The sequence below is a fragment of the Lipophrys pholis genome, assembly GCF_963383615.2.
Source record: "Lipophrys pholis genome assembly, chromosome: 9".
In the NCBI taxonomy this organism is placed as follows: Eukaryota; Metazoa; Chordata; class Actinopteri; order Blenniiformes; family Blenniidae; genus Lipophrys; species Lipophrys pholis.
This window is the reverse complement of record NC_137639.1, coordinates 16,851,463-16,876,433: the sequence shown is the minus strand read 5'-3', so window position 1 is coordinate 16,876,433 and position 24,971 is coordinate 16,851,463. Positions and strand designations below refer to the sequence as shown.

At 39.6% G+C, this 24,971-nt stretch overlaps 2 protein-coding genes across 5 annotated transcripts; one reads left to right on the top strand and one right to left on the bottom strand.

Moving 5' to 3' along the window:
- Positions 1-1,192: 1,192 nt before the first annotated feature.
- Positions 1,193-12,810, bottom strand: LOC308114181 (uncharacterized protein). Of its 2 annotated transcripts, XM_080470867.1 has the most exons (13): positions 12,668-12,810; positions 11,949-11,979; positions 11,343-11,737; positions 10,082-10,141; positions 8,765-8,818; positions 8,330-8,383; positions 5,938-6,201; positions 5,018-5,071; positions 4,709-4,762; positions 3,944-3,982; positions 3,826-3,866; positions 3,200-3,216; positions 2,197-3,044 (listed from the first exon to the last, which is right to left on the bottom strand). In XM_080470867.1, the coding sequence occupies exons 1-13, from the start codon at positions 12,711-12,713 to the stop codon at positions 3,020-3,022; spliced, it is 1,134 nt and encodes a 377-aa protein (XP_080326993.1). In that variant the 5' UTR covers positions 12,714-12,810; the 3' UTR covers positions 2,197-3,019. The 2 variants fall into 2 exon arrangements, with proteins under 2 accessions (XP_080326992.1, XP_080326993.1); XM_080470866.1 differs by lacking the exon at positions 3,200-3,216 and having other exon boundaries at positions 1,193-3,044; positions 3,822-3,866; positions 12,668-12,797.
- Positions 12,811-17,133: 4,323 nt separating this feature from the next.
- Positions 17,134-22,045, top strand: LOC308114911 (uncharacterized protein). 3 transcript variants are annotated; one of them, XM_080472175.1, is made up of 5 exons: positions 17,134-17,177; positions 18,699-18,854; positions 19,269-19,407; positions 19,778-19,885; positions 20,777-22,045. In XM_080472175.1, the coding sequence occupies exons 2-5, from the start codon at positions 18,709-18,711 to the stop codon at positions 21,704-21,706; spliced, it is 1,323 nt and encodes a 440-aa protein (XP_080328301.1). In that variant the 5' UTR covers positions 17,134-17,177; positions 18,699-18,708; the 3' UTR covers positions 21,707-22,045. The 3 variants fall into 3 exon arrangements, with proteins under 3 accessions (XP_080328301.1, XP_080328303.1, XP_080328302.1); XM_080472177.1 differs by having other exon boundaries at positions 17,150-17,177; positions 18,549-18,854; XM_080472176.1 differs by having other exon boundaries at positions 17,150-17,211.
- The last annotated feature ends 2,926 nt before the right edge of the window (positions 22,046-24,971 follow it).

The following is a 24,971-nucleotide window of genomic DNA, read 5'->3' as shown; positions in this document are numbered from 1 at the left end:
GATTGGTCAAATGTCACAATCATGTGGTCTGTGATATCGCGTAATCTCTGCTGATTGGCTGGGTGAAGATCTAAATCTTACAGAGGCCTAAATCTAACAGATGTTATTTTTCTTTGATTATTTCTGTCAAAGGTTGTGAAATTATGTAGCCACAGTCTTGACACGATTGTGTAATACTGTCCTTGTTTTGTAAATAAATGTAAATATAAATCAGGATTATTTATTTTCAAAATTGGAATCAGTATATCCCATTTTTTTTGTTGTTTTAAATTAGTTTATTTAAGAGGGACAGAACAGAGAGCATTGTTACAACAATAGCTACCGATGCCATGTCCATGAGCCATCTAGTCAAAGGCTAATTTGTAGACCCCGGTCCCATGAAGTATACAGCCCTCAGATAGGAACTGCAAACCAATACTACTTAAGTCACATTGTGAAAATTAGCAATGTCTTACAATCATCTTGGCCACCATTCAGGAAATTAGATTAAATCCTGTTAACTTCCACCAGGTTTATCATACATATTCTGGTACAGATAATTAGGTAACATATCAGTTTATCACAAGTTTAACACAAACCCACCTTATTCACCTCAGTTAAAGTTAAAAAAGAGTTCAGTTGCTGAAATGTACTGTAGTACCAAAGATTACTTTTACTCATTACTTTTCCACATTATTATTTCTGTAATACTTTCTCAGGGTAGATGCACCAGTTAAAGATTTAGCAATGGGGGTTAGGGTTACTCACATTTCCACTTCTGGCCTGCTCCTCTCTTGTAGTACAGCAGCTTGCTATTGCTTCCTCCCGTCCTCACAATGGTGCTTCGTCCTTTCACCATATCTTCACCATAAAGGTGCCCTCTTTTACATATTAACATACGGAAATGTAATCTAATGACCATAAATGGTGAAGAAATGTATTGGGGGAAAAAAATAAATCAGGTTCTTGCCTGTATAAAAACAATATTCCAAATATGTCCCAATTTAAGATTACACACCATCTCGGACCTTACAAGTAAATGATGCGGGACAGTGTGTGTGAGTTTGTTTGAGTTAATCAATAGAATAATACATTATGTAGCTTTATGAATGTAAAGAAGAGTTTTGTCATCTGAAGTTTCTTTAAGTTTTATACTGACAAGATAAGCTTGTATAACATCTTAGAAGGAGTAATACAAATTAAAATGAATTTGCTGAATCTTTTATTTAGTTTCACTAATTGATGTGAATTGCACTCTGACCTTGTGTATTTTAGTTGAAGCCAGTATGCCATAGTCCATGTTTTGCCAAATACAGATTCACAGCAAAGTAAAAACGTTATTGTCAAGATGTAATATTTGATTGTATTAGTTTGTCTTATTTAAAAAGAGGCTATGCACACAGTATATTAGCAGAGCCATATATACACACCTAGTAATGCTTCTTAAAGATATTTTTTTAAATAATAATTACTATTGGGGTATTGTAGGTACTGAATTGTAAGTTGATATTATTCTAACATTCATTTCATTCAACTTGTCTCAAATATTTAGCTTCCCAGCATGATTCCACTGGGATTGGAGAATTTCTACATCAGGCTTTTCTTTGGGTGATATGACCAGAGTTGCAATTATTAATTGATTATCAATCGATTATTAAATTAATCTCCAATTTTTGGGGTGTTTTTTTTTTTTTTTTAAATAAAAAACGTCTGAATTCTCTGATTTCAGCTTGCTTCTGAAATGTGAATATTTTCTGAATTCTTTAGTCCTGCTATGACAGTTCACTGAAAATCTTTTTGTTTTTGACAAGATATTTGATGTCAGATTCAGCGATGGAAAACAGTAATCAACATTTTTCACCATGTTCTGACACTTAATAGACCAAGCCACTGATCAATTATTAATTGATTAATTGAGAAATTAACTGTCAGATTAATCGATGCTGAAAATCATCATGAGTTGCAGCCTGAGGTAGGGCAGTGGATTCCTACAACACACACACAATGCATGTACACGGTAACATTTTACAAGAGCAATTCTGAATGAATACGCAGACTTTTAAGGTTTTTCACTTCACAAATGACTTCTAAATTCAAAGTGAGGAGACCTCAACATAGACCTCAGTCGACAATTACAGCCAGGAAAGCATCACATTGCTGGGAATCAACTGAAAGAGTCAAGCAGTACATGAATAAGACACTTAAAGAATACACTTCCTCTCAACAGATTACTTTTTAATCAGTAACTCAATGATGAAGAACACCTCAGACACCGTTTCACCCCATCAGAGAACAGAATCATGTTGCCATGAGGCAAAAGCCAAAAATATCATCCTTCAGTGAACGGTGATGTGCATATATTTTACCTCTTTTAAGAGGGCTATTTATCCCTCTTACATTCCAGCCGACCAGATTAACCTCACCGTTGCTGTGGATCAGCAGACATACTGTACATCTATACACCTCTTAAGAGTCTACCGCTGCATAACTTTGATGCTACCTTTATTATTTGGGCAATACACTGAACCCCAAACTGCGCCCATTGGAGTGACAGCTCCTTGCATGGCTGCAGCCTCCAATGGTGTGTGAATGTGTGTGTGAATGGGTGTGTGAATGGGTGAATGTGATGAGCTATGTAAAGCGCTTTGGGGCTGTTGTCAGCTAAAAGGCGCTATATACAAGTTAGTCCATTAACCATTTATTACCCCAAACAAACAGATGTGCATTAACCCAACAACGGAGAAATCCCTCCCCATCTCTAACCTGAACAGAACATAAGTGTCTATCTGTCCGTCCGTCTGTCTGTCAGCAAGATTACGTTAAAACCACTGCACAGATTTTTTTTGCACCACAGATAAATATTAGGCCATGAAGGATTCCATTAAATTTTGGAGGTGATCTGTCCGGGTCAACCTTTAGCAGATGTCAGAAATCTTGAGTTGCTCTTGCTCTAAAGATGAAAAAACAGCAATAGCTTTCTGGTGTTGTTTGTTCTTCACTTGTGACGCTGAGAGGAGGAGTCATTTCCAGTCCGGAAAGGTCACCATAGTGGACTTGACAAAAAACTAAAAGGAGACAAGTGTTAATGTAGTATTTGTTTAGTTCAAATATATGCACGTGTCACATCTATTCAAGACTACGATCAAGTCAGAGAGAAATTGTGAAATATAATTTGTCTATATTATGAGAAGGGATAATCTCCTTAAACACATGAACCTACCCTCGTTTTTTCCAGACCTGGAGGGAAAGAAAGAAAATGAATTCAAACAGTGATATGTGATTGAATGTATTCACTTCTTAAAAACATCTGAAAGATATGAATGTGGTGAATTTCATGAAAAATAGAATATAATGACTTTCAGTCATGTGGGAATCATTCAGGGATTACACAGAAATGAATCTTAAAACTTTGATTGAAGTAGAACAATCCTTACTTGGAAAAACAAATACTTAGAAAAACAAAAAGCATTACAACCTCATTTCTTTTGTAAAAGTAAGAAAGTACAGGTTCTGAAATGTGTTGAAAGTACAATAGCAATATGTGCACAGATACATAAAATCTTGTGTCACAGTTTTGAGTTTAAACAAAATCACTTTATAAATAAAAAAAATGTTTTTGAAATTAAAACAGATTAAAACAGGTAGTAACAGGCCAGTTTTAAGGACGTAGGAGTAGAAAATACCTATATTTTTGTTCAAGGCAGAAGGGATTAATATAAAAAGTTGCCAAAACATAGATACTCTAGTAAAGAACAGATATCTTCAAAAGAACAATTTCAACCACTTCTGCTTTGTGATTGTTCAGTGTTTCAAAGGTGTTGAAGTCTGTGTCTTTGTCATACTCACGCAGTATCCCACTAATCCAATGCCCCAAACCACCGGGATACCTGGAGACACAAATAACATGATGAGGGGTTAAAAGAAAAACCACACACACATACAAGAGGATGTGAGTCATACACACCCAAGACCCCAATGCCATTCAGACAACGGCTGGATCCCACTAAGTAGCAAAAGAAATTCAAAGTTAGAAGCACATTTGATGACGTATACAGCAATAGTGATGTTATAATAACATTGTGTTTAACCAGGCACATGACCAAAGTCTGTAACTATTCCTGCCTTTTTTTAATCCAACCTAACAACAATACGCTGATGGCAGTTACAGAATACTCAAAAATAAAAACTTTTTTAAAAACTGTGAAATTTCTTCTCAAAATACCCAAAAAGAAGATTTACTTGTACTCAGTGCATCTGACTAATGCATTTAACAAAAGACATGACAAAATGTGTGATCACTATGTAAATCACTAAAATGTAAATATAATGTAATAATGTAAATGCAATGGAAGTGCATGTGACAGACACGTCCCTCAAAGACATCAACATCATCTACTTCATTTTTTTTTTCATTTATCACAAATTGTATCATCATCATGATACTCTCTATATCATTAGAGCATATCACATCAACTCTAGCGCCAATCCAAATCAACACTTGTAATATTGTAATATTATAATATTTCATATTTGCATGTTTTTATAGAGACAACTTGAATTTGAACAAATGTATGCAACCTCTGTGCTATTACGTTGAAAGGAACTGTCATTTCACAGCTCTTCAGCAGCATCTTGTTGAATCCAAGCACATATGAATGTTTTTATACCACAGGAAAGCCATGCTAAGTATTAGTACGGTGGACTTAAAAAGCTACCCGGGGATACATACCGCCATTGTTTGTCTGCTCATTCAGTCCAGAGTCAGAAATCGGTAGTGGCTCACCTTAAGAAAAACAAAAACACTTTGAAATAATCCCACTAAGACATGAACATTATCTACTAAAGTCTTTTCATTCATCACAAATTGTATCATCATCATCATCATCATCATGATCCTCTCTGTACCATTATCGCATATTACATCATCTCTAGCTCCAATCCAAATCAACACTTTGAATCCATGCCCATATGTGTTTTTATACCAAAGGATACTCAGTATTAGTACGGTGGGCCTAAAACGCCTCCTGGGTATACATACCGTCATTGTTTGTCTGCTCATTCAGTCTAGGGTCAGAAATTGGCAACGGATCACCTAAAAGAAAAAAACAAAAAACAATGTGAACTCAGCTGAAATACTTTTTCTAATCATTTTTGTGATTATCTTTAATTCTTCAAATGACATATCAAACTTTTTTAGACCTAGCCTTGGGCCCTGTTTACACGACAATGATTCTTCAAAGCAGAACAGCGATATTCAAAAAATAAACTCAGAACAAGACCCAAACTCATGAAACTGCACCCAGGAGTGTGAAAAACATCAAGCAGCACCTGGATTTAAAAAACAACAAATTCCTATTGAAAATCACAAATTTTAAATGACCACAATGTGATTTACAGGCATTGTGATTACATGAAGCAAAAGTAATCAGATTAAATGCCAACATGATTATATTTGCACCATCCAATTAAAATTCCGATCGGATCCTAGAGGGTGGCGTTGTCCAATTTTTGATCCGATCATAGTCCAAGTAAACGGCCCATCGCGTACAGAGACCATTATTCATTCATACCAATCCCACCAGTGATGGTAAGCTACGTTGTAGCCACAGCTGCCCTGGGGCATGCTGACAGAGGCGTGGCTGCCATTTTGCGCCAAAGACCACCACCAACATTCATGCACCATTTATACAAGGCAATGTGGGTAAAGTGCCTTGCACAATGACACAACGACAATGACTTTTAGATAGAGTGGGATTGGAGCCGCCAACCCTCCTCGTTATTGGACAAACGACTCTACGACTGAGCCCTGATCGATTGTATTTTGAACCAAGAGAACTGTAACCTTTCAGCGGGGTATTTGAGGTTGAACAAACGCTGAGTCTTTCCCTGAACATGTTTAATCACCATATTACAAAATATTGCTGAGGAATGTAGGGCAGATGAAAAAAAGATACATACATCCTTGAGTGATGTTGTGGATTTTTCCCAAATCGAAGCTGCGGTCATCCTCGACATCAAAGCTGCTGATATTGCTCGGGCAGTAGATGTAGGTCTTTTCTTGATAACGGCACACAATAAATTTGTTCGAAGTAGGCTCAGGGCTGGCAGCACACGGTGGCAATGGAGTTCCGTCGCTCTTAAACACACTTTTATCTTGGTCAAAGATTTTGTTGAGGTTTGGGCATCGTTCCATGTCATTGCAGGTGAAGCACTTCACTCCCTCTATGTGGTCAAAGCAGAAAAATTTTTTAAATAGTCATGCTGTGTCGAATACTTATATGTGAGTCTTACAGTACCTATAGGTGACGAAGGGTACCTATACGAAGGTCTTGTAAGCTTTCTGTAGCACGGTTCACCCCTCATAACAATAGATATTCCTAAATATTTATTCAGTCAATCATACATTAACTTGAATGTTTGTTGCTTTCTTACTCTCATTTACATTTGCTTCCACAAGATGTACTTGTTTTAATAGTTTACTTGTAACTGTAACATACTCAAGTAAAAATAAAGAAACGGGTCTCAAAAATATTCCAAGTATTACTTTTTTATTACATTGTCAGGGGCAGGTTTTATTTTACCTGTATTTATAGAGTGACATTTCTCTGGCAGAAGTCATCTATTAAAAACTCATGATGGTAATTAGTTTTATAAACAAATATAGATATAAAACAGGAATTTATAATTCTATAATTTACACCACATAATCACTTTCTCTACATTGCACATATATATATATGATATCATTTTATCTAAATTCTCTAGATTCTGCATGTTCCTAAAACTGTGGCTGGCTCAAGAACAACAGATCTGAGATAGTTACAAATTTATATAATTATTTATTAAACAAAGACATTCTCACCACATGTTCAGCTGCACAGATCACGGCCATGCTCCCCCCAACTTAAGGATGGGAAAAGAGAGGGATTCTACACCAACATTGACTTTTGAATCAGACAGGCAGTCCACTCTTCAACCAAGCCTGCTCCCAGTAGACCACTGACACCACAACCGGACAATATCACTCCACTCCAACTGTGCAATAAGTGGTGCAATAACTATAATAATCTATAAAAACGTATTTACTATGTGCAATACATCCACCCCCATATTCTGTACATGTCCACACTTATAGGCACCGTGTGCATATCTTTTATAATATTGTATTTTTATCTGCTTTTTTTAGTTTCTGCTATGTGTGCTTCTTTCTCTTTACTATCCTGTTGTATCACTGCAAATGTCTCCACATGTGAGATAAATAAAGGGATATCTTATCTTATCTTTCCGTCTCTGTGAACCGCCTCCTGTGACCATTTCCTGTCCTTGACCATCCATTCTAAGGCTGGGTCCTGTTTCCCAGAATGCAGTAGGTAATTGTTTACATGTCAACAGGCTATTGTCTGAGTAGCAGTGAAACCAACATGATAGAAAATGGATAGAAAAACACATGGAAGGATGCAATCCTATGGTCTCTAACAGTGAAGCTAAAATGGCAGACTGCATGGAAGAATTTAAGATAAAATAATCTAACACACACACACACACACATATATATATATATATATATATATATATATATATATATATATATATGCAATGTAGCAAAAGTGATTATGTGGAGTAAATTATAAAATTAAGTCAAGCATGAGTAAAATGCTCATCAAAGACCAAGTACCCCAAGATACCACTTATGTAAAGTAATGTGAGTATTTGAATGGCGTTTGTAGGTGAGAACATTTCCCAAGGTTTAGTGCTTAATTAATATTTTATTAAAGTTTTTAAGGGAAAGGGAGATTGATTACTTTTTCATTTTACTGTCTAATTATCAAAATGCAAATTGCTTTGCACATAAGTAAAATCCATTTACCTGAGTGATGCATTAACATAAAACATGGCACCATGTGTGATCACTATGAAAACTGTAAATATGATGCAAGTGTTTGTGACGGTTCACTCAGTTTATATATTTAAAAGTTTATCTTGTCAGTTAGATTTATGGTAATTTTTCCAGTACTCAATAATTGCAATGGATGTAACCACAAGAGTATACCAAATTTTTGGGGGTGAAGAAATCAAGGGTCACAAAACAAAACAAAACAAAACAAAACACAACACAACAAAACAAAACAAAACAAAACAAAACAAAACAAAACAAAACAAAACAAAACAAAACAAAACAAAACAAAACACTGTTCGATATAATCGTATTAAGACATTAACATTTTCTACTTCTGCAGCTCTTCAGCAGCATCTTGTTGAATCCAAGCACATATGATGTGTTTTTAAACCACAGGAAAGCCATGCTCAGTATCAGTACGGTGGACTTAAAAAGCTACCCGGGGATACATACCGTCATTGTTTGTCTGCTCATTCAGTCCAGAGTCAGAAATCGGCAGTGGATGACCTTAAAAAAAACAAAAACACTTTGAAATAATCCCACTAAGACATTAACATTATCTACTAAAGTCTTTTCATTCATCACAAATTGTATCATCATCATTACGATCCTCTCTGTACCATTATCGCATATTACATCATCTCTAGCTCCAATCCAAATAAACACTTAAACTTTTTTTGATATGAATATTTCATATTTGCAATTTTTTAATGAGACAACTTGAATTTGAACAAATATATGCAACCTCTGTGCTATCATGTCAAAATGAACTGTAATTTCACAGCTCTTCAGCAGCATTGTTTTCAATCCATGCCCATATGTGTTTTTATACCAAAGGACACTCAGTATTAGTACGGTGGGCCTAAAAAGCTACCTGGGTATACATACCGTCATTGTTTGTCTGCTCATTCAGTCCAGGGTCAGAAATTGGCAGCGGATCACCTAAAAGAAAAAAAACAAAACAATATGAACTCAGCTGAAATATTTCTTCAAATAATTTTTGCCTGGCAATAATAATTGCCTTTAGAATAGAATAGAATAGAATAGAATGCCTTTTATTGTCACTGGTACAGGTACAGTGAGATTAAAAAAAATCACCATTTTCTATCATGTTGGTTCACCCTTCATAACAGTAGATATTCATACATGTTTATTCAGTCAAACATATATTAACTTGAATGTTTGTTGCGTTCTTACTCTCATTTCCATTTGCTTTCACAAGATGTGCTTGTTCTAATGATTTACTTGTAACTGTAACATACTCAAGTAAAAATAAAGAAACTTGTCTCAAAAATACTCAAAGGATTACATTATCGGGAGCAGGTTTTAATTTGACCTGCATTCAAAGAATCACAATTCTCAGGCAAAAGTAATCTATATAAATGATGGTAATTACTTTTGTAAACAAATATTGATCTAAAATAGGAATTTCCTCTGTTAAAATACATTAAAAGAAAACATTTCAGCAATTTGCAATGTAGAGAAAGTGATTACATGGTGTAAATTCTACTTAAGCATGAGTAAAATGCTCATCAAAGTTTAAGTAACCCAAGATACCCAGAGATTTACAGTAATGTGATATTTGAATGGTGTTTGTAAGTGAGGACATTTCCCAAAGTTAGTGCTTTATTAATGTTTTATAAAAGCTTTTAAGGGGGCAGGTAAATTGATGATTTAATTCTTTTACTGTGTAATTGTGAAAATGCACACAGCTAAATGGCATCAATAGTAAAAACAGCAATAAACTTGAAACTTTTAAAATGAAGTAGACTCACATCATCTTCTATGTAAGAAAAAGGGTGGTGTATTTTTGTATGTATTTGAATAAATATGACTGTGTAATGTGTATGTACAGTGGTTAATCCCTCTCCTGGTTATCACATTGCAAATCTCTCGGGGATTTCTTCCTTTTTTTTTAAATTCACACTTAAATTATCCCTTGAATGACAATATTAGGACATTTGTAACACAGTTCCGAATGATGCCCCTTGTTCTAACCATTATTTTTATTATAAACTTCACAAGGTGTTCACAAGGTCCCTGCGAGCGAGCATGTTCACTCACCCGCTATAAAACACTTTAAAAGTCAATGCAATTGTCTGCCAAGAATCTAGTGTAAAAGTACAACTTGTCATCTGATATTCAATAGTTCAGAGAGTGAAGCGTGGTAAAGCCATGCAATAAGTTAATGTTTTAACAACTCACCAGCAGCAAACGGCCCGTTGACATCTAGAAGACATGCGGCCACACAAACCAGGAGGAACACTGGAAATACAGACAGCACAATGATAAATGTCATCCTCCATGAGAACCAGCAGTTTGGCATCTGAATTTGAATATGACACTTTTCACTCTGTGGCCACTTTATAAGGTACATCTGTGCATCTGCATCATTGTGTAGGCTGACAGGGAGGTGGCAGAGCTGAGGATGTAGAAGTTTTCATAGTGTATGACCAGAATAGACCGGATGAAGAAAGAAGCCACGCAGAAGAGGAAAAGAGGAAGGCCAAAGAAGCTGTCCATGAAGACAGTGAAGGAGGAAATGCAGTGCCAGGTGCACAGTTTAAGCAAAGCAAGGCACTGGAGAGAGAGTGGCAATGTGAAGGGGTCAATCACGTTCTGTATTTCAATCCGAGAAGAGGAAGTGAAGACACAATATGGCGCATATTTCTTAATTGTCCAGCTTAAAATGTTGTTGCAATCTAGCAGATGTTATTTTTCTTTGATCACTTCTGGCAAAGGTTGGGAAATTATGTAGCCACAGTCTTGACACGATTGTGTAATACTGTCCTGAAGTATAATCTGGAAGGACAAGACACTTGCATGAAATTCAAGATGGGAGCCTTGCTTTTAATGGTGTCACTTTCTCTTTTCCTTCCCTCATATTTTGTGACTTATTATTTTATTGCACTGTCAATAGCTGGATTTGATTCACTTTTGTTTTAAGCACATTTCTCTGATAAACCCCGAGCCAACATATACTATGACAGTTTGTTTTGTAAATAAATGTAAATCTAAATCAGGATTATTTATTTTCAAAATTGGAATCAGTATATCCCATGAAGTATACAGCCCTCAGATATGAGTAAAACTGATCCATATGCTTGAAAATATACTCTTAACTGCACCCCAAAACTACTTTAGTCACATTGTGAGTATTAGTAATGTCTTACAATCATCTTTGCCACCATTCAGGAAATTAGATGAAATCCTGGTAACTTCCACCAGGTTTATCATACATATTCTGGTACAAATAATTAGGTAACATATCAGTTTATCACAAGTTTAACACAAACTCACCTTATTCACCTCAGTTAAAGTTAAAAAAAGAGTTCAGTTGATGAAATGTACTGTAGTACCAAAGATTACTTTTACTCATTACTTTTCCACATTATTATTTCTGTAATACTTTCTCAGTGTAGATGCACCAGTTAAAGATTTAGCAATGGGGGTTAGGGTTACTCACATTTCCACTTCTGGCCTGCTCCTCTCTTGTAGTACAGCAGCTTGCTATTGCTTCCTCCCGTCCTCACAATGGTGCTTCGTCCTTTCACCATATCTTCATGTTCATCAGGAGTGGCTGCGGCAAGTTCTTCCTTAGTGCTCTGTACCTCATGTGAAGGTGGGCCTTTTGGTGGTTGAGTGGAGTGTTTTTCAATTGGTTCTTTGAATATCTCCTCGTCATTACCAGACTCAAACTCCAACATTTGTGTATCAGGAAATCTCACTTCCACCTTAGAATTTTCCAAGTATTCTTCTTTGAGGATGGGCTTCACAATGCTGCCTTTTTCCTCAACAGGGTGAGTATTTTTCTCACAAGCATCTGGAATATGCTTCATGCCGGAGGAGAAGCCATCAACACTGGAAGAGTAATTATAGATGTGATTAGATAAGATTTGTTTGATATATAAAGTGAAAACACACACACAGACACACACGCACACAACGTTCTATTAATCACTGGATTAACAGAATACAAAATAGAAACAAACACATTAAGCCTTTAACAGTGGACCACATGGCATTCGGACTAATGATGTTTGAAAAGGATGATCATAGATAAAGGACTTACCCACTCTCCTGTGTTGACACGCCTGTGCGGCCTACAAATGTAAAAGAGGAAAGTGTTACAATGAAAACGGTGTCAATTATACTGTTTGTTTTGTGTTGGTTTTTTTGTAATTCTTTATTTCATTCAAAAGTAAAAATAAAGCAAAATGAAAATAAACAGTCTTAGTAACAAAACTTCCCGTTCACATTTTGAACGGAAAGGAGCAGAAAAGAAGATTACTCTTATTATATCTGCCCCTTAGTTGCCTTTCAATACCTTCACACAATGTTCAACATTCTACATATATACATATTTACAGATATCGTTTAAGCATTTTATTTACAGTTTTTACTGTATACAGGGCGAGGGTAGGATATGCTGCTGGACAGGTCAACAGTCCAAACAGGTTAAACAGGGACCACCGGGAGCGCCATCTGCGAGGCCCTAATGCTGATGCAACATGTTGAAAACATTTTCCCTTACTTATTCTTTGGTTGTTACGGTGACTTTAACAATGTTTGCTGCTAAATCATCAACAAATTCTGATCTTTAAAGGGTAAAGTAAACATAACGGGTGATTTGAGAGTGAAGGCATGTTTATTTACGCTTTGGAATGCAAACGATGAGACACAGCTAAAAAAGTAGCAAACAGACCAAGCCGGTCAAGACCGAATGAATGATCTGCATTAAACAACTCTTCCTTTCGTCAGCCTGTAACTACTCCCATGAGACAAACTTACTCTGCTCTGGAGCGCGGGTGATATCGTCAGCTGGGTGAGCCATCATCTTCAAAATAACTGAGCAATAGAAGCACAAGACTGTGAGGCCAAGTGAGTATTAGCGTCTGAATGTCAATCCAGGAAATGATTCGACAAAAATGTGCAGCGCCCTCTGATTGCAATTCATAAAACAGTATCACCATCTAGTGGTGTTGACTGTACATCTTCTAAAACATAAACAAATAAGGCTCAACAATCAAGTATTTTCTAGGCCACCTAAGCATCCTATGAAATGTATTGGAACACATTCTGACTCCTCAACATTTATTCCTCGATTTCCTAAAACTAGCCACGGATTTGAAAGCAGATTTTACCAATTTAGACTGAGACGTGTTTAGAAGCTTGATGTTTAATCTTCTATAAAAAAGTCTTCTATAGTAGTTTGTCCAACTCCAGGTCGTGGGGGGGCTGGAGCCGATCCCAGTTGACTGTGGGGGGAATGGTTTCACTCTGAACAGGCCGCCAGTCCATCACAGGGCAAACACAGAGCAACAGATAACCATACACAGTAATATTTACTCCTACTGGCAATTTACAAGGACCAGCTCAAGCACGTTTTAGTCTGTGGGAGGAAACAGGAGTAACTGGAGAAAAGCCCACGCATGCACATTAGACACATGCAAACTCCACACTGAAAGGTCCCAAATGGACTTGACTCTGGAGCGTTCTCGCTGTCAATAACCACTGCTCCACCACTGCCCACCAATGCTCCACCACTGCTCCACCACTTGGCCTGTCTTAGATTTTCACATGCAGAAATGTACACATGCACAAAAGAGGCACCACTGATTTACATTTTACACAACAAACCACGAACTTCCTCTTTGTCTTTATTCACCATTCCCTCAGGCCCAACCTCTTTAAACCCCTTCAAATTAGTTAATATATTGCCCTGATTGGATATTTTCCATTATGATAATCATTCAAAACTTACAAAAAATCTATTATAGCATACGTGTTAATAAATAGAAGTACTTTGCAAGGCAAAGAGATAACAGTTTTGTCTTGTATCCACTCAGTAAGTGGCTTTAATACATTTATTGTGAAGGCTCAGTTAGTGGAGCGGGAAGGTTGCAGGTTCAATTCCCTATCTGTCCACATGTCGAGTGTCCTTGAACAAGACACTGAACCCCAAATTGCTCCCAATGGATGAAATGAACACCTTGCCTGGCAGCCGCCTCCACTGGTGTGTATGTGTGTGACTGTGATTCAACAATGAAAAGTGCTTTCGGGACTGCTCAAGTGGTGGAAAAGCACTGTATAAGTGAACTCCATTTACTTTTCTCCTATTTGAACACATCACCATGGTCTGCCAACTACATCTCACGATCCCGAAGGCAGTCATGAAAAGAGCAGACAGAGCATTTGATTTTTGTATTTTCCTACATGTACAGTAACTTAGATTAACTTTATCCAAACAAGTCTGGCCAAAGTTTATCACGTTGCGAAATGGAACCTCTCTCTGTGCTGCTAAATCCCCTAACGTCTTTGAAACACGACTGTCGGGGCTCCAGGATGAAAACATAGGGGCACGATTGCAATAGATTTGGGTTTTTAGCAAGATATTGCAGAATCAGCTGGGCTGAGATCAGTAACTGGTAGTCAGTCCACTCAGGCAGAGTTACAAGCAAGGCCAAGCCAAAAGATGATTAAGAACAGGCAGGGCCAGCACCAGAGCAGAGGAGGACAGGAGGATGGGGTCAGACAATCGCCTGGACCAAGAGAAGAGTTAGAGGCTAATCAATTCGATTCAAATCAATTCAACTTTATTTATATAGCACCCAATACAACACAGTCATTTCTCGGTGCTTTTAACAGAGAAAAACCCAACGAATCCACATGAGCAAGCAAATTCATTTGCGACTGTGCAAAGGAAAAACTCCTTCTAACGGGAAGAAACCTTTGCAGAAACCAGATTCAGAGGTGGCTAACTGCGAATGAGTCGGGAGAACCGCAACCCCAGCCCCCCCGGGAGCACTATGCCCGAGCGAGCCGCACTCACCCCGAGATAAAAACTCACTCTCCACAGTCACTAAAAAACTTAAAAGGCTCATTATAGTCCTTCTTAGTCACTTTGGATTGCCAGCGGGTTGTATTATTAGTACCTACGTGGACTATAACTCGGTGGCTGGCGGAAGGAAGTGAGCGTAAAAGCTCCGAGAGCTTACCGAGAATCACCGGGGAAGCCGTGTGTGATCGCTTTGAAGAAGCAGATGCTTCTGGTGATGGAATCTCCTACTATCAATGATGTTGGAGAGACGAGAGGACAAGGAGACGGTGGTGGGTGAGGATGAGGAGATGGCCGGGCAGGCTGGTTCTGTGGTGAGGCTGTGACTCATCATGGTTTCCGACAGGAACGGTCTGGCTGTCCAGAGGAGAGGGAGGCCGCTCCAGCGCTTCCCAGGCCCCACAGTTCACCTTGAAACATGAATCAGAGTGAATCATTTTTCACAGCCGGATCCCAGGTCCCTGACTCTGACTTCTGTGTTTTCAGAGCATCCACACCTCTCAGTCCCTCTCATATAATAATCATATACTATTTCATTTAGAGTACATTGTGTTACATTTCAGTTTAATGTGAGTCATTTTTTTATTTCAAAATAGTCCTGAGTGACACAAAACAAGAGTCTTAATGTGGTTTCAAGTGTAATTTTGTCATTGTTGCTGAGTAAACATGAACTTGTCCTAACATACTCATCGGCACTCAAAAAAAGCAGAAGGACAAACAGTGGCCAGATGTGAAAACTAGTACACTGTGACAAGCAGGTATTAATCCACTGAACCTATTCTGAACCACTGCGATCAACCACATAGAATTGGGCACAGCTTTTCAAGTCTGGATTGATACAGACGGGCTCTAAGCCCTTTATTTAATAGATGTTCCATCCACATCAAGCTAATATTTTCACAGAGCAAAAGGTACTGGTACTTTCTTGACACTTTTTCACAATTACTGGTACTTTTGTTTCTTTAAATGTTTCTTCAACTACTAGCTCTTTAATGTTTTCTTAAACTTCCAGTGTTTCAAGTTTTTTTTTTTAGACCATCAGTCCTTTAACTTACTCTTCAACTTCATCAGAATTACAGTTGTTTTTCAGCTCCAGCATTCACATTTACATTTTGTCGTTTCAGTTTAATTCAGTTCAGGTTCAAGTTGGAGCAAGGTGGCTGTAATGTGAGAGTGAACGCCTCCTAAATAACTTGGATTGTTGAAGTTAGTCCAATGAGAAAAAGCACAAGGAAAATAATTAACTAGCAAACATAGGCCTGAATCCCTTAAAAGGTTGCGCACATAAATATAAAGGGTTCACATTTGGATTTATTTGCTGTAACCTTCCGATATATCTAAACATTGAATAAGCTCCACAGTTTTGCACTTATAAGGGCCACAAATGAAGTGACACCATTTCCAGCAGACCGGTCTCCTGTTACCAGCCTAAAGCACACAAAACCCTCATTGGATTACTACTGTTTGCACATGATGTCACTCAAGCTGTTATTCTTCGTAATTCAACAGTGAAACTGAAAGCATGACTTATCTGATTCAGCGTACAATTTAGCATGTTTTATTTGTTTTTATTTTTTATTTTTTTCACAAAGAGAGAGAGAAGAGAAGAGAGAGAAGAAAGTTGAGGGGGGAGGGGGATAACATACAATATCCTTGTTGTGCTACATATATTATTTGCAGTTATCACACTGATCCAAATACTTTCCAACTGTTTTTGGATTAAACCAGCCTGAGCAGCTCTATCTAGAGTCTAGACAGTAACGTGAAGCAGGAACATGAATTAACAAAGAGGCAACAACAAAAGAGGAACAGGATTTTTAAAGCATGTTTTAGTTTATGTGTCTCCTTTTTGGCTTCAGGACTTGGAGCCAAAAGGAAGTCAAAATACCCAATTTTAGATGAGATAGTGTTTAAAACCTGCTTGGAGGCATGCCAATACATTCACCTTTCAGCAAATTGAAACATGACTCAATGAACAAAAAGAAATGTTTCACAATAAAACTTAAAATGTCAACCTCGGGATGGCACTGGAGAAAAAGTGATTCACCAAAGTAGCATGGGATGAGATGAGAAAAAGTGTAGACATGGATGTTTGTTAAAAAATGGTCACTTAAAAAAAAACTATGTGTGTGGACATGTCTCATTATTAAAAGTATTAAAGTGTCATTGTAAAAATATAAATGTAGTAGTACTGCTGTGTTCTATAGTGTGTGTGTGTGTGTGTGTGTGTGTGTGTGTGTGTGTGTGTGTGTGTGTGTGTGTGTGTGTGTGTGTGTGTGTGTGTGTGTGTGTATATACCTGGCTCTGAAAGCCTCGTCATGCATTCTTGGCTCCGATTGGCTCGTCTCTACCTGTTTGGCGGGTGTTTCCCGGGTCAGACACGCTGGAAGGCGTGGACCAGCTATGAAGAGACACAGTCGAGTCATCTCGTGTTCAGACCTGACGAGGCTCAACAGCAGGAAGGTAAGAGAAGATTCCTGTGACGCTCCATTGGACGGTACAGATTCATCCACTTTCAGGCCCAATGGCGGAGAATGTAGAACTAAATCTAGAGCTTGATCCTTTAGTTAAAGGATATAGAATTACTCCATATTAAATGTGTGTGCTGGTACTTTTGAGAAACACTGAGTGTGGATTGTGTAAAAAAAAAAAAATAAATCAGTATCAGTAAACATTAATCTATTCTGTATTGGTAACTTTCACCATATAATGCGTCTTCATTTGTGTTTCCCTTACTCGCTGCTTCTTTCTTCAGCAGGTAGTTCAAACACAAACTCCTGCGGGTTTACCAGTTCGTCAGCTTTTTATCTCTCCTCCGTTATATAACTTGCAGTTTAAAGTCTGTGTGAAATGGGCTCCACCGCCTGGCTGCTTTGTACATTGTATTTCTAAAGGATAGGCATATGTGTCGGGCTTTGTTCTGGTCAGTGTGGAGCCCTGTCAGGATTGCCTTGTGAACTCTTGATAGGCCTGTTTATACGAACTGCTCAGGTTTCAGGACATCCTGGTCTCATTAGCCATTTGTATTTTGAATTCAAATCCTTCTATTACCGTAAAACAAAATGACATATTGTGTAACGTTTCGGTCCCCACCTGAAGAGGTCCAGGGAATTTCCCATCTTACTCAAGCAAGGCGACACACACCTGCCAAAGAATGTTTATTACCACTCAAACGTAAATAAGTACCAATGAGGTGAAACCTACAAGGTCAGTTGTTCTCAATGTATCAGTTCAACTGTAAAACTTGTGGAAGGACGCAATTTATATATTTTGTGCATGAAAAAGCTTTTTTCTTTATTTAATCTGATTCGCCATATGTCAAGATAATACAGTCTTGTGATGTCAGGTCCTCAAATGTATATTTTCAATATTTTGTAAGATTGTATATATTTTTATTAGATGTAGCTGTATAGTAGTAGATATTATAAATGTAAGTGTTATTTAAAAAGTTACTGATGATTTATATGTATGAAGCCTTTTAATTCTGCTGCTTGTAAATCGAATGCTCCCATATAGCCACAGCAGCTGTGGCTCAGTTGGTGGAGGGGTTTTGTCTCTCAATTGGAGCATTGCAGGTTCAATTCCCCAAATTGCTCCCAATGGATAGACCGAGTGCTTTGCATGGCACCGGCCTACATTGTTGTGTTCATGTGATTAACAGTGTAACAGTGTACGCATGTTACATGCTGCACGTGTGGATTTTCTTCTGGTACTCTGTTATCCTCCCACACTCCAAAGACAAAACGCAGAGTTTCAGTGCAAATTCCAAATTGCCAGTCGATGTGAAGCGCGTGTGGTTGTTGACCTCTCTGTGTTTACTGTCTTCACTTATAGTCATCTGGGATCAACTCCTTGATGACGTGATGAATGGACGGGTTTTCACTGTAGACCGTGACACATTCCTCCGATGAGATTGTCTGGTTCTTTACAAATGAAGTTTCTTATCGTTAGGAGTGAATAAATGAGCTCAATTTGTCACTGCAGCATCTTCAAGATGGCGTATTCCACCGCCACTCTCGCACAGGGCTGTTTCGGGAAAGTGTACAAGCAGAAGTATAATGACACTTGGGCTGCGATAAAGAAAGTCCCCCAACAACTCATCAGTAGGAAGGACCTGGAGAGGGAATGTGACGTGTACAAGTAAGTGCTGACTGAGGGGGGAAACAAAGAAAAAAAAAAGAAGGGAAGGGGATTTCTAATAAGCAAAAGGTGACACAATAACTGAAGGCTAAAATAAAGTTTCTAGAATGTAAAGAAGAGCTGGCGATTTTCCGTCTATTGGGTTATAGGTCACACAAACTTATACATGTTTTGTACGAGTTATATTGAAAGAAGGTTACCTCAGATAAAGCTGATATACATATTATAAAATAATCAGCTTCTCATATTGGAGTATTTACAGAGTCCACAGTAGGTTTGCATGTTTTACTGCAGCAGCTCTGCATCAAGACATTGTGTATTTTAAGAATTCTTAATGGAAATCTGATTGAATGTGTTTGTGTTTTTCATTTCTTTTCATTATCACCATCTACTACTCCGTCTCATTTGTCACAGCAAGTCCGAGCATCCCAACATAGTGAAACTCCTGGGCAACATAACTCTCACAGATGGGAAATGGGTCATCCCACTGGAGTTTATCTTCGGAGAGGACTTGGAGACGACCATCTTCAAGGCAACAAGGTCTAAATTACAGGTAAAGTCATGAGAAAGAAGGCAAAAAAGCAATCCAAAGGGAAACACGTATTCTGTATAAAATTGTGTAAATCTTTAAGTCTCATATATCAAATATAGTTTTAATGGGCGTCAGAGTAAGAAAACCATCACGATTCTGCCGCATTCACTGGTTTGGAAAGTTGCAATCATTATGACGGTAAAGTATAGTCAGTGCCTTAATGTGTGATGTGTGGAGGCGCACCCACTTCTGACTTCACATGTTTCTTCTTGTCAACATCAGACGAGCTCTCCAGTGAACGCCTGAAGCCAAAGGAGTGTGCAGCTCACTGTAATGAAGTGCGTTTGTGTTCAATCTGGCTGAACTTGATCCCATGTCTCTGTCATTGCAGTTGACGCCAGCTAATAAAGGCACCATCATCGTTGGCATGTGTGAGGGGCTGCTTCACCTCCACTCGAAAGATATCGTCCATCAAGACCTCAAGCCTGAAAACATAATGGTGAGTGGAGACTGAAACACCCACCAAAATAAAATCAAACATAGAGAAGCTACTTCCGACGTACTCAAATCACCCAATAGAAAATAAATTTGGTCTATCATCGGCATGTTAGTGACTGAATATAAAAGTACTATGACAAGTATAATTACTGAAGTAGTAGCAGGATTGTTATTGCTCCATCAAAGGCTGCAGAGCTGCTGTCTCTGACATTACAATTAGTCTGAATCCACACCACCAGTAATGCCATAGCTGCTTTAAATAAATATCAGTTTTAAGAGCCGTCTGCTGCTATCTCTAGGTGTAGACTTCAACTTTCAGTTTACATGCGTTTTAAAGGTGATTTATTAGTAACATCACGTGTAAACGGGGGTATTCCAATGAGGGTTTTGTGTACATTAGACCTTGTTTCCAAAAGGATGATCAGCCAGCAACGGTTTCGCTTTCATATTGGTTTCAGTCACCATGGAATAATGAAATATGGGAGATGATTGATCTTAAAGTCAAAATGTGATGTACAAGGTAGAAAATATCAGAATAAAGTCCACTAACAAAAGTTGTGGTGAGCCAGCTGAAGAAATGCCACGGAGCACATTAACTGCTGAAGGCTGAGCTTGTTTTCACCGCATTTTCAAATGTCATGCAACAATAAACAACACAAGCTTTTCCAAAGATATCAAATCACATTTGGCATGGTACTTTAGCCATTTAACAGGTACTCCTCTGAGTATTTTGCATGTTCTGGAACACACACCCAACATTCATGCTCTCAGCTCAGCTGGCTTTCCATAGCCACTACTGGCTGTGGAAGAAAAGTAAGCAGCGAAATTAATACTTTCAGAGAACATGGTCATTTTTGTCAATCACATGCTAAGTGCAATGCTTGTCCCACAGGTGGAACATAAGACAAACAGACCAGTGATCATTGACTTGGGACTGGCCAAGTTCTTCCGATATGGTCTGAGCTCTGCAATAGACATGGGGAACGAGGCGTATGCAGCTCCTGAGGTGATGCAGAGGGGCATCCAGCGGGACCAACGATCTGACGTCTGGGCCATGGGCAAGATCATTGCTGAGCTTTGTGCTCGCATCCGGCTCCACACCCCCAGCGTCTGTCCCACCAAGATCAAGGAGACCCTGAAAGATCAGCCTTACTGCCAGGCTGTATGTAGGATGGTGGATCCAGACCCAAGTCTCAGGGCCTCCATGGGAGGGATCATAAATGACATACGAGTGGCTGGAGGCAAACGTACTGCAGCTCAAAAGGACTTTCTGAAGCTCCCTTCACCTAACATTAATGTCAGAAACAGGTCTCCATCACCAATAAACAGAGGGGCACCCCCCATGAGAAAAGATCCTTCACCCTTCAGAAGAGATCCTTCACCCTTCAGAAGAGATCCTACACCCTTCAGAAGAGATCCTTCACCCTTCAGAAGAGATCATTCACCACTGAACAGACCCTTGCCGCCAATCAACAGATCTCCATCACCACTGAATTGGAAACGAGAACCAAGACCAGAATTGAAACTCCGTCCGGAAACTGGACTGGGCCCGCCTCCAGCCCCTAACCGGGCACAGGACAAACTCAACAGGCAGCATTTGGCCCCAAAGGGCGGGTCAGACCTCACTAAAGACTTCACAAAGATGCAATTGTACCAGGAAGTCACCAAGGATCTTCCGTGCAACTTGCCAGCGACTGGACGGGTGATGGTGAGGCGGTTCGAACAGAAAGATGGAGAAGTGGGAAAATGGGAGCAGAAGGAGGTCGTAACTCGCGATGGAAAGATTGTAAAGTTTGACGATATCAAGTTCAACAGCAAATAGCAAATCATCCTTTAATCACCCAAAATGATCTTTTTCTGTATCTCCTTGTTAAAGACATTTCAACTCGCGTATGCAGAGAAAAAGGTTTAAGGTCATGTGGGCACCTGTGTTTTGCTGTGAAAAATGATTTTCAGACGGGGAACTAAGATGTTTTGGAATGTGTCTGGTCCAGTTCGAGCACTATATTCTGGGATCTAATTAATATTTGCCTTTTTTTCGTACTTGCCAAGAACTAAAGCGAACGACCATCTGTGAATGTTTTTCAGTATCTGAATGTCTAAGACTGTGAACATGGCTTGTACATTGTGTACATATTTTTTAAATAAATAAATTTACACCCATATTTTGCAGGGTCTAGGTTTTGTATATTTTGGGTGTCTTTAATATTATTCTCAAATCTGCAGGTGCATTTGAAAAGTTATTGGATGTTAATGGATATCCTGAATGTGATCCAAAATGTCTGTATTTATTCAGTGGCCTGGAAGTCGAGTGCAGGGGTCTTGAGAGCAGCTAAGCCTGTTTATCTTCTTTAACTTATAAGCTTGCATGTGCAGTTTTACTGTCTGAAGTCTGTTCGCATTGGACTGAACTGAAGTGAAACTGAGGTGGTTACTTTAGTCATCGTACATGACAAAGAATATTATAACATTATTTGGGAAGTGTCACTTGTATTTTTTCGGGTCATTAACAGTGAGTTGAAGAGCCACACGTGGGTTCGGGAAACACACTCATGAGAGCCACTGCGTGAGGCTCTTTACAACTGTATACTCGGGTTACATGAGGAAGGCCAAAATGTTCTGACATACTGGTGTTGGAGCCAAAATCCTTTGTTCACTCACCCTCATGAGGGAAGGGGGGGGGCCGAGGGGGGGTGAGCCACGTTTCTTTGAGAACATAGAAACCATGTGCTCAGCCCTGGAAAATTCACCATTGGTCACCTTCATCTTTTCGTAATGAGTCAAAGCGCCTCGTGTTAACTCACTTGGACCGGGCCTGAATTTCCTTCATCTCGCTGGACGAGCTCAGGAAAAGCTGGAATTCCCTTTGTTTTTGTTTTTTTTCTTCACCTGAATCCTGGACGTGCGCTGCATCCGCACGTTCCTCTGCATGCTGACCTGAACATCGCTTCTTCACTCCCCCCCCATTGCAAGAAGCGCCTGATCGCTCCCCGGATCACACTACGGGTTTCCCCTCCGTACTTCACCTCAGGTTTTTCCTCTCTGGGACGCCAGAGAAACGCCCGCGACCACAAATCGACGGATTTCACCTGGCCACGGAAGCACGTTTTCCCCTCGTCCAACCAAGTAAGGCTTAGAGTCTGGGCAGGAATTAGAATAACATGATTTTATTATTGCTGTGTGTTTATTGTTTGTGCTTGTAACTTTGGGACGCCGATCCCTCGTTCCTAAGTACTTTTGTGTCTACTTGAATCACCGCACGCGCGCGAGCCTCCACATCCTCAGCTCACGCTTCTGATCCAAGAGTCCATATCTGCCTGAACAGTTGACCCCGACTCTGTGCGTGTAAGCTGAGGCGGTCGCGCCCGTGTACACAGTCAGACTCCCCCGCCAATCCAGCTGCCGCTGTTTCCGAGCGCCTCCTTTCATTGCATCCCTGGGACCGTGTGTAGCTCACTGTCGCTCGGATTTCTCGGCCACGAGAGATCCGGCACGCTCCCGACGGCTACGGTCCGTGCACGGAGCTCAGTGACATCACGCTATCCCAGGCAGAGCACGCCGAGCGCCTCTGGTGACCGTGTGGGTAATTACACCCATTCCCCACTCTGAGTCACTGAGCTGTTCGGCGCCCTCTGGTAGTCGCGTGGGTAATTGCAACCTCTCGTGTCGCCATCTGGTGGTTGCAGTAAGTCATCGCACTCACTCTGCGCGCCGTCGCACGCCCAGTGGCCACATTGGGTAATTGCACGGGACCGCTGATGTCTACCTCACTCTGGTGGACTTTTGTGGTCATTACACTCACTCAGCACTCAGTCACACCCCTTCGCTCCGCAAACCTGCACACACACACACACCGCTCCACACACACACACACACACACACACACACACGCACACACTTTATTTGCTGGCTTTTGTTTTGTATTGTGTTGTTTTATGAGATCTTGCTTGATGTTTATTGATGAGATGTGATTCGTAGATTGATGATTTAGGAATAGACGTTTGTTAATAAACACTTAATAGTTGAATTGAACGATTCCTGGTGGTTTTTGTGTGCTTTTCAGTGACAATTGCTGGTTGTAACAGTCAGTGCTGGGATTTACAGCCTTCCTTTCCTGCTTCAGTTAAAGTGCGATTATCATTTCAATCAGGAATAATAATTTAACTATTTTAATTGAACTTTTCTTTTAAGACTGATGCTTCGTTTAAGACCCTAACTTCAGCTGGTGCCCCGACTCTGATTAAGTAACGGTAATATTAATTGACTAATAGTTTGAATGTTTTAAATCAATTTCAATGATTTTAACACTTTGAGTAATTTAACACACTTATGGGTTGTTGGCGAATGAATGCAGGTTTACTGCAGGGATAACCCGCATTGCTTTTAAATCATTTTTAAGTGTTTTATTGCATTTTTCGTGGTTAATTACTCGCACTATCATTGATTGATTTATTACTCAGTTAACTTCATCACAACTTGACTTGATTTATTACTCAGTTAATTTAATCACAACTTGAATTGCCTCTAAAGCTATTGTTCGGTGATTTCATTGCAGATAGATAATTCGTATTCTTTATTAATTAATAAATTAATCAAGTTATTTAATTAATAATCAAGATTGCTTTTAATCAATTTTAAGTGGTTTTCTTGCATCTCGGCATCCAATTATCCAGTATTATTAATTCATAAAGCGCAAGTTTATCCAATTGATAATCCTAACTGCATTTAATTCATTTTCAATGGTTTAGGCCATTCAAGTAACTCATTGGGGGTGTAGAGTTGACTGTTCTCCGACCGGGGCCTGCGCCGGACTTCGCTTTCCTGGGTCTGGGGGCGGGGCTGGTCCGGGGCGCGGCGGCTGGGGCCGTCTCTGCCTTGCCGGGTTGGGGGGGGCGGTGGGTGGGCCTGTTCCCGGGGGTGCGGTGGGACTCGCCGCCGGGGTTGGGGGGGCTCTCGGCCCGCTCGGCCCGGGGGCCCTGCTCCGGCCTTTTCTCGGCTTGGCGGCTTGGGTCGGGGCCTGGGGCCCTGTGCCCTTTGTCCTTCTCTTGTGGGCCCCTCTTGCCTGGGGGGGATTCCTCTCTGCATTC

Bases quoted from the DNA above. Each gene is read 5' to 3' on its own strand.
- LOC308114911 (XM_080472177.1), top strand. From the start codon at position 18,676: ATGAGCTCAATTTGTCACTGCAGCATCTTCAAGATGGCGTATTCCACC. The intron at 18,855-19,268 runs GTAAGTGCTGAC...CATTTGTCACAG, and splicing joins AGGGAATGTGACGTGTACAA to CAAGTCCGAGCATCCCAACA. The intron at 19,408-19,777 runs GTAAAGTCATGA...CTGTCATTGCAG, and splicing joins CAACAAGGTCTAAATTACAG to TTGACGCCAGCTAATAAAGG.
- LOC308114181 (XM_080470866.1), bottom strand. From the start codon at position 12,713: ATGATGGCTCACCCAGCTGACGATATCACCCGCGCTCCAGAGCAGA. The intron at 10,142-11,342 runs GTGAGTAACCCT...CTGTATTTCCAG, and splicing joins AGCAGGCCAGAAGTGGAAAT to TGTTCCTCCTGGTTTGTGTG. The intron at 8,384-8,764 runs GTATGTATACCC...GTTTTTTTTAAG, and splicing joins TGAGCAGACAAACAATGACG to GTCATCCACTGCCGATTTCT.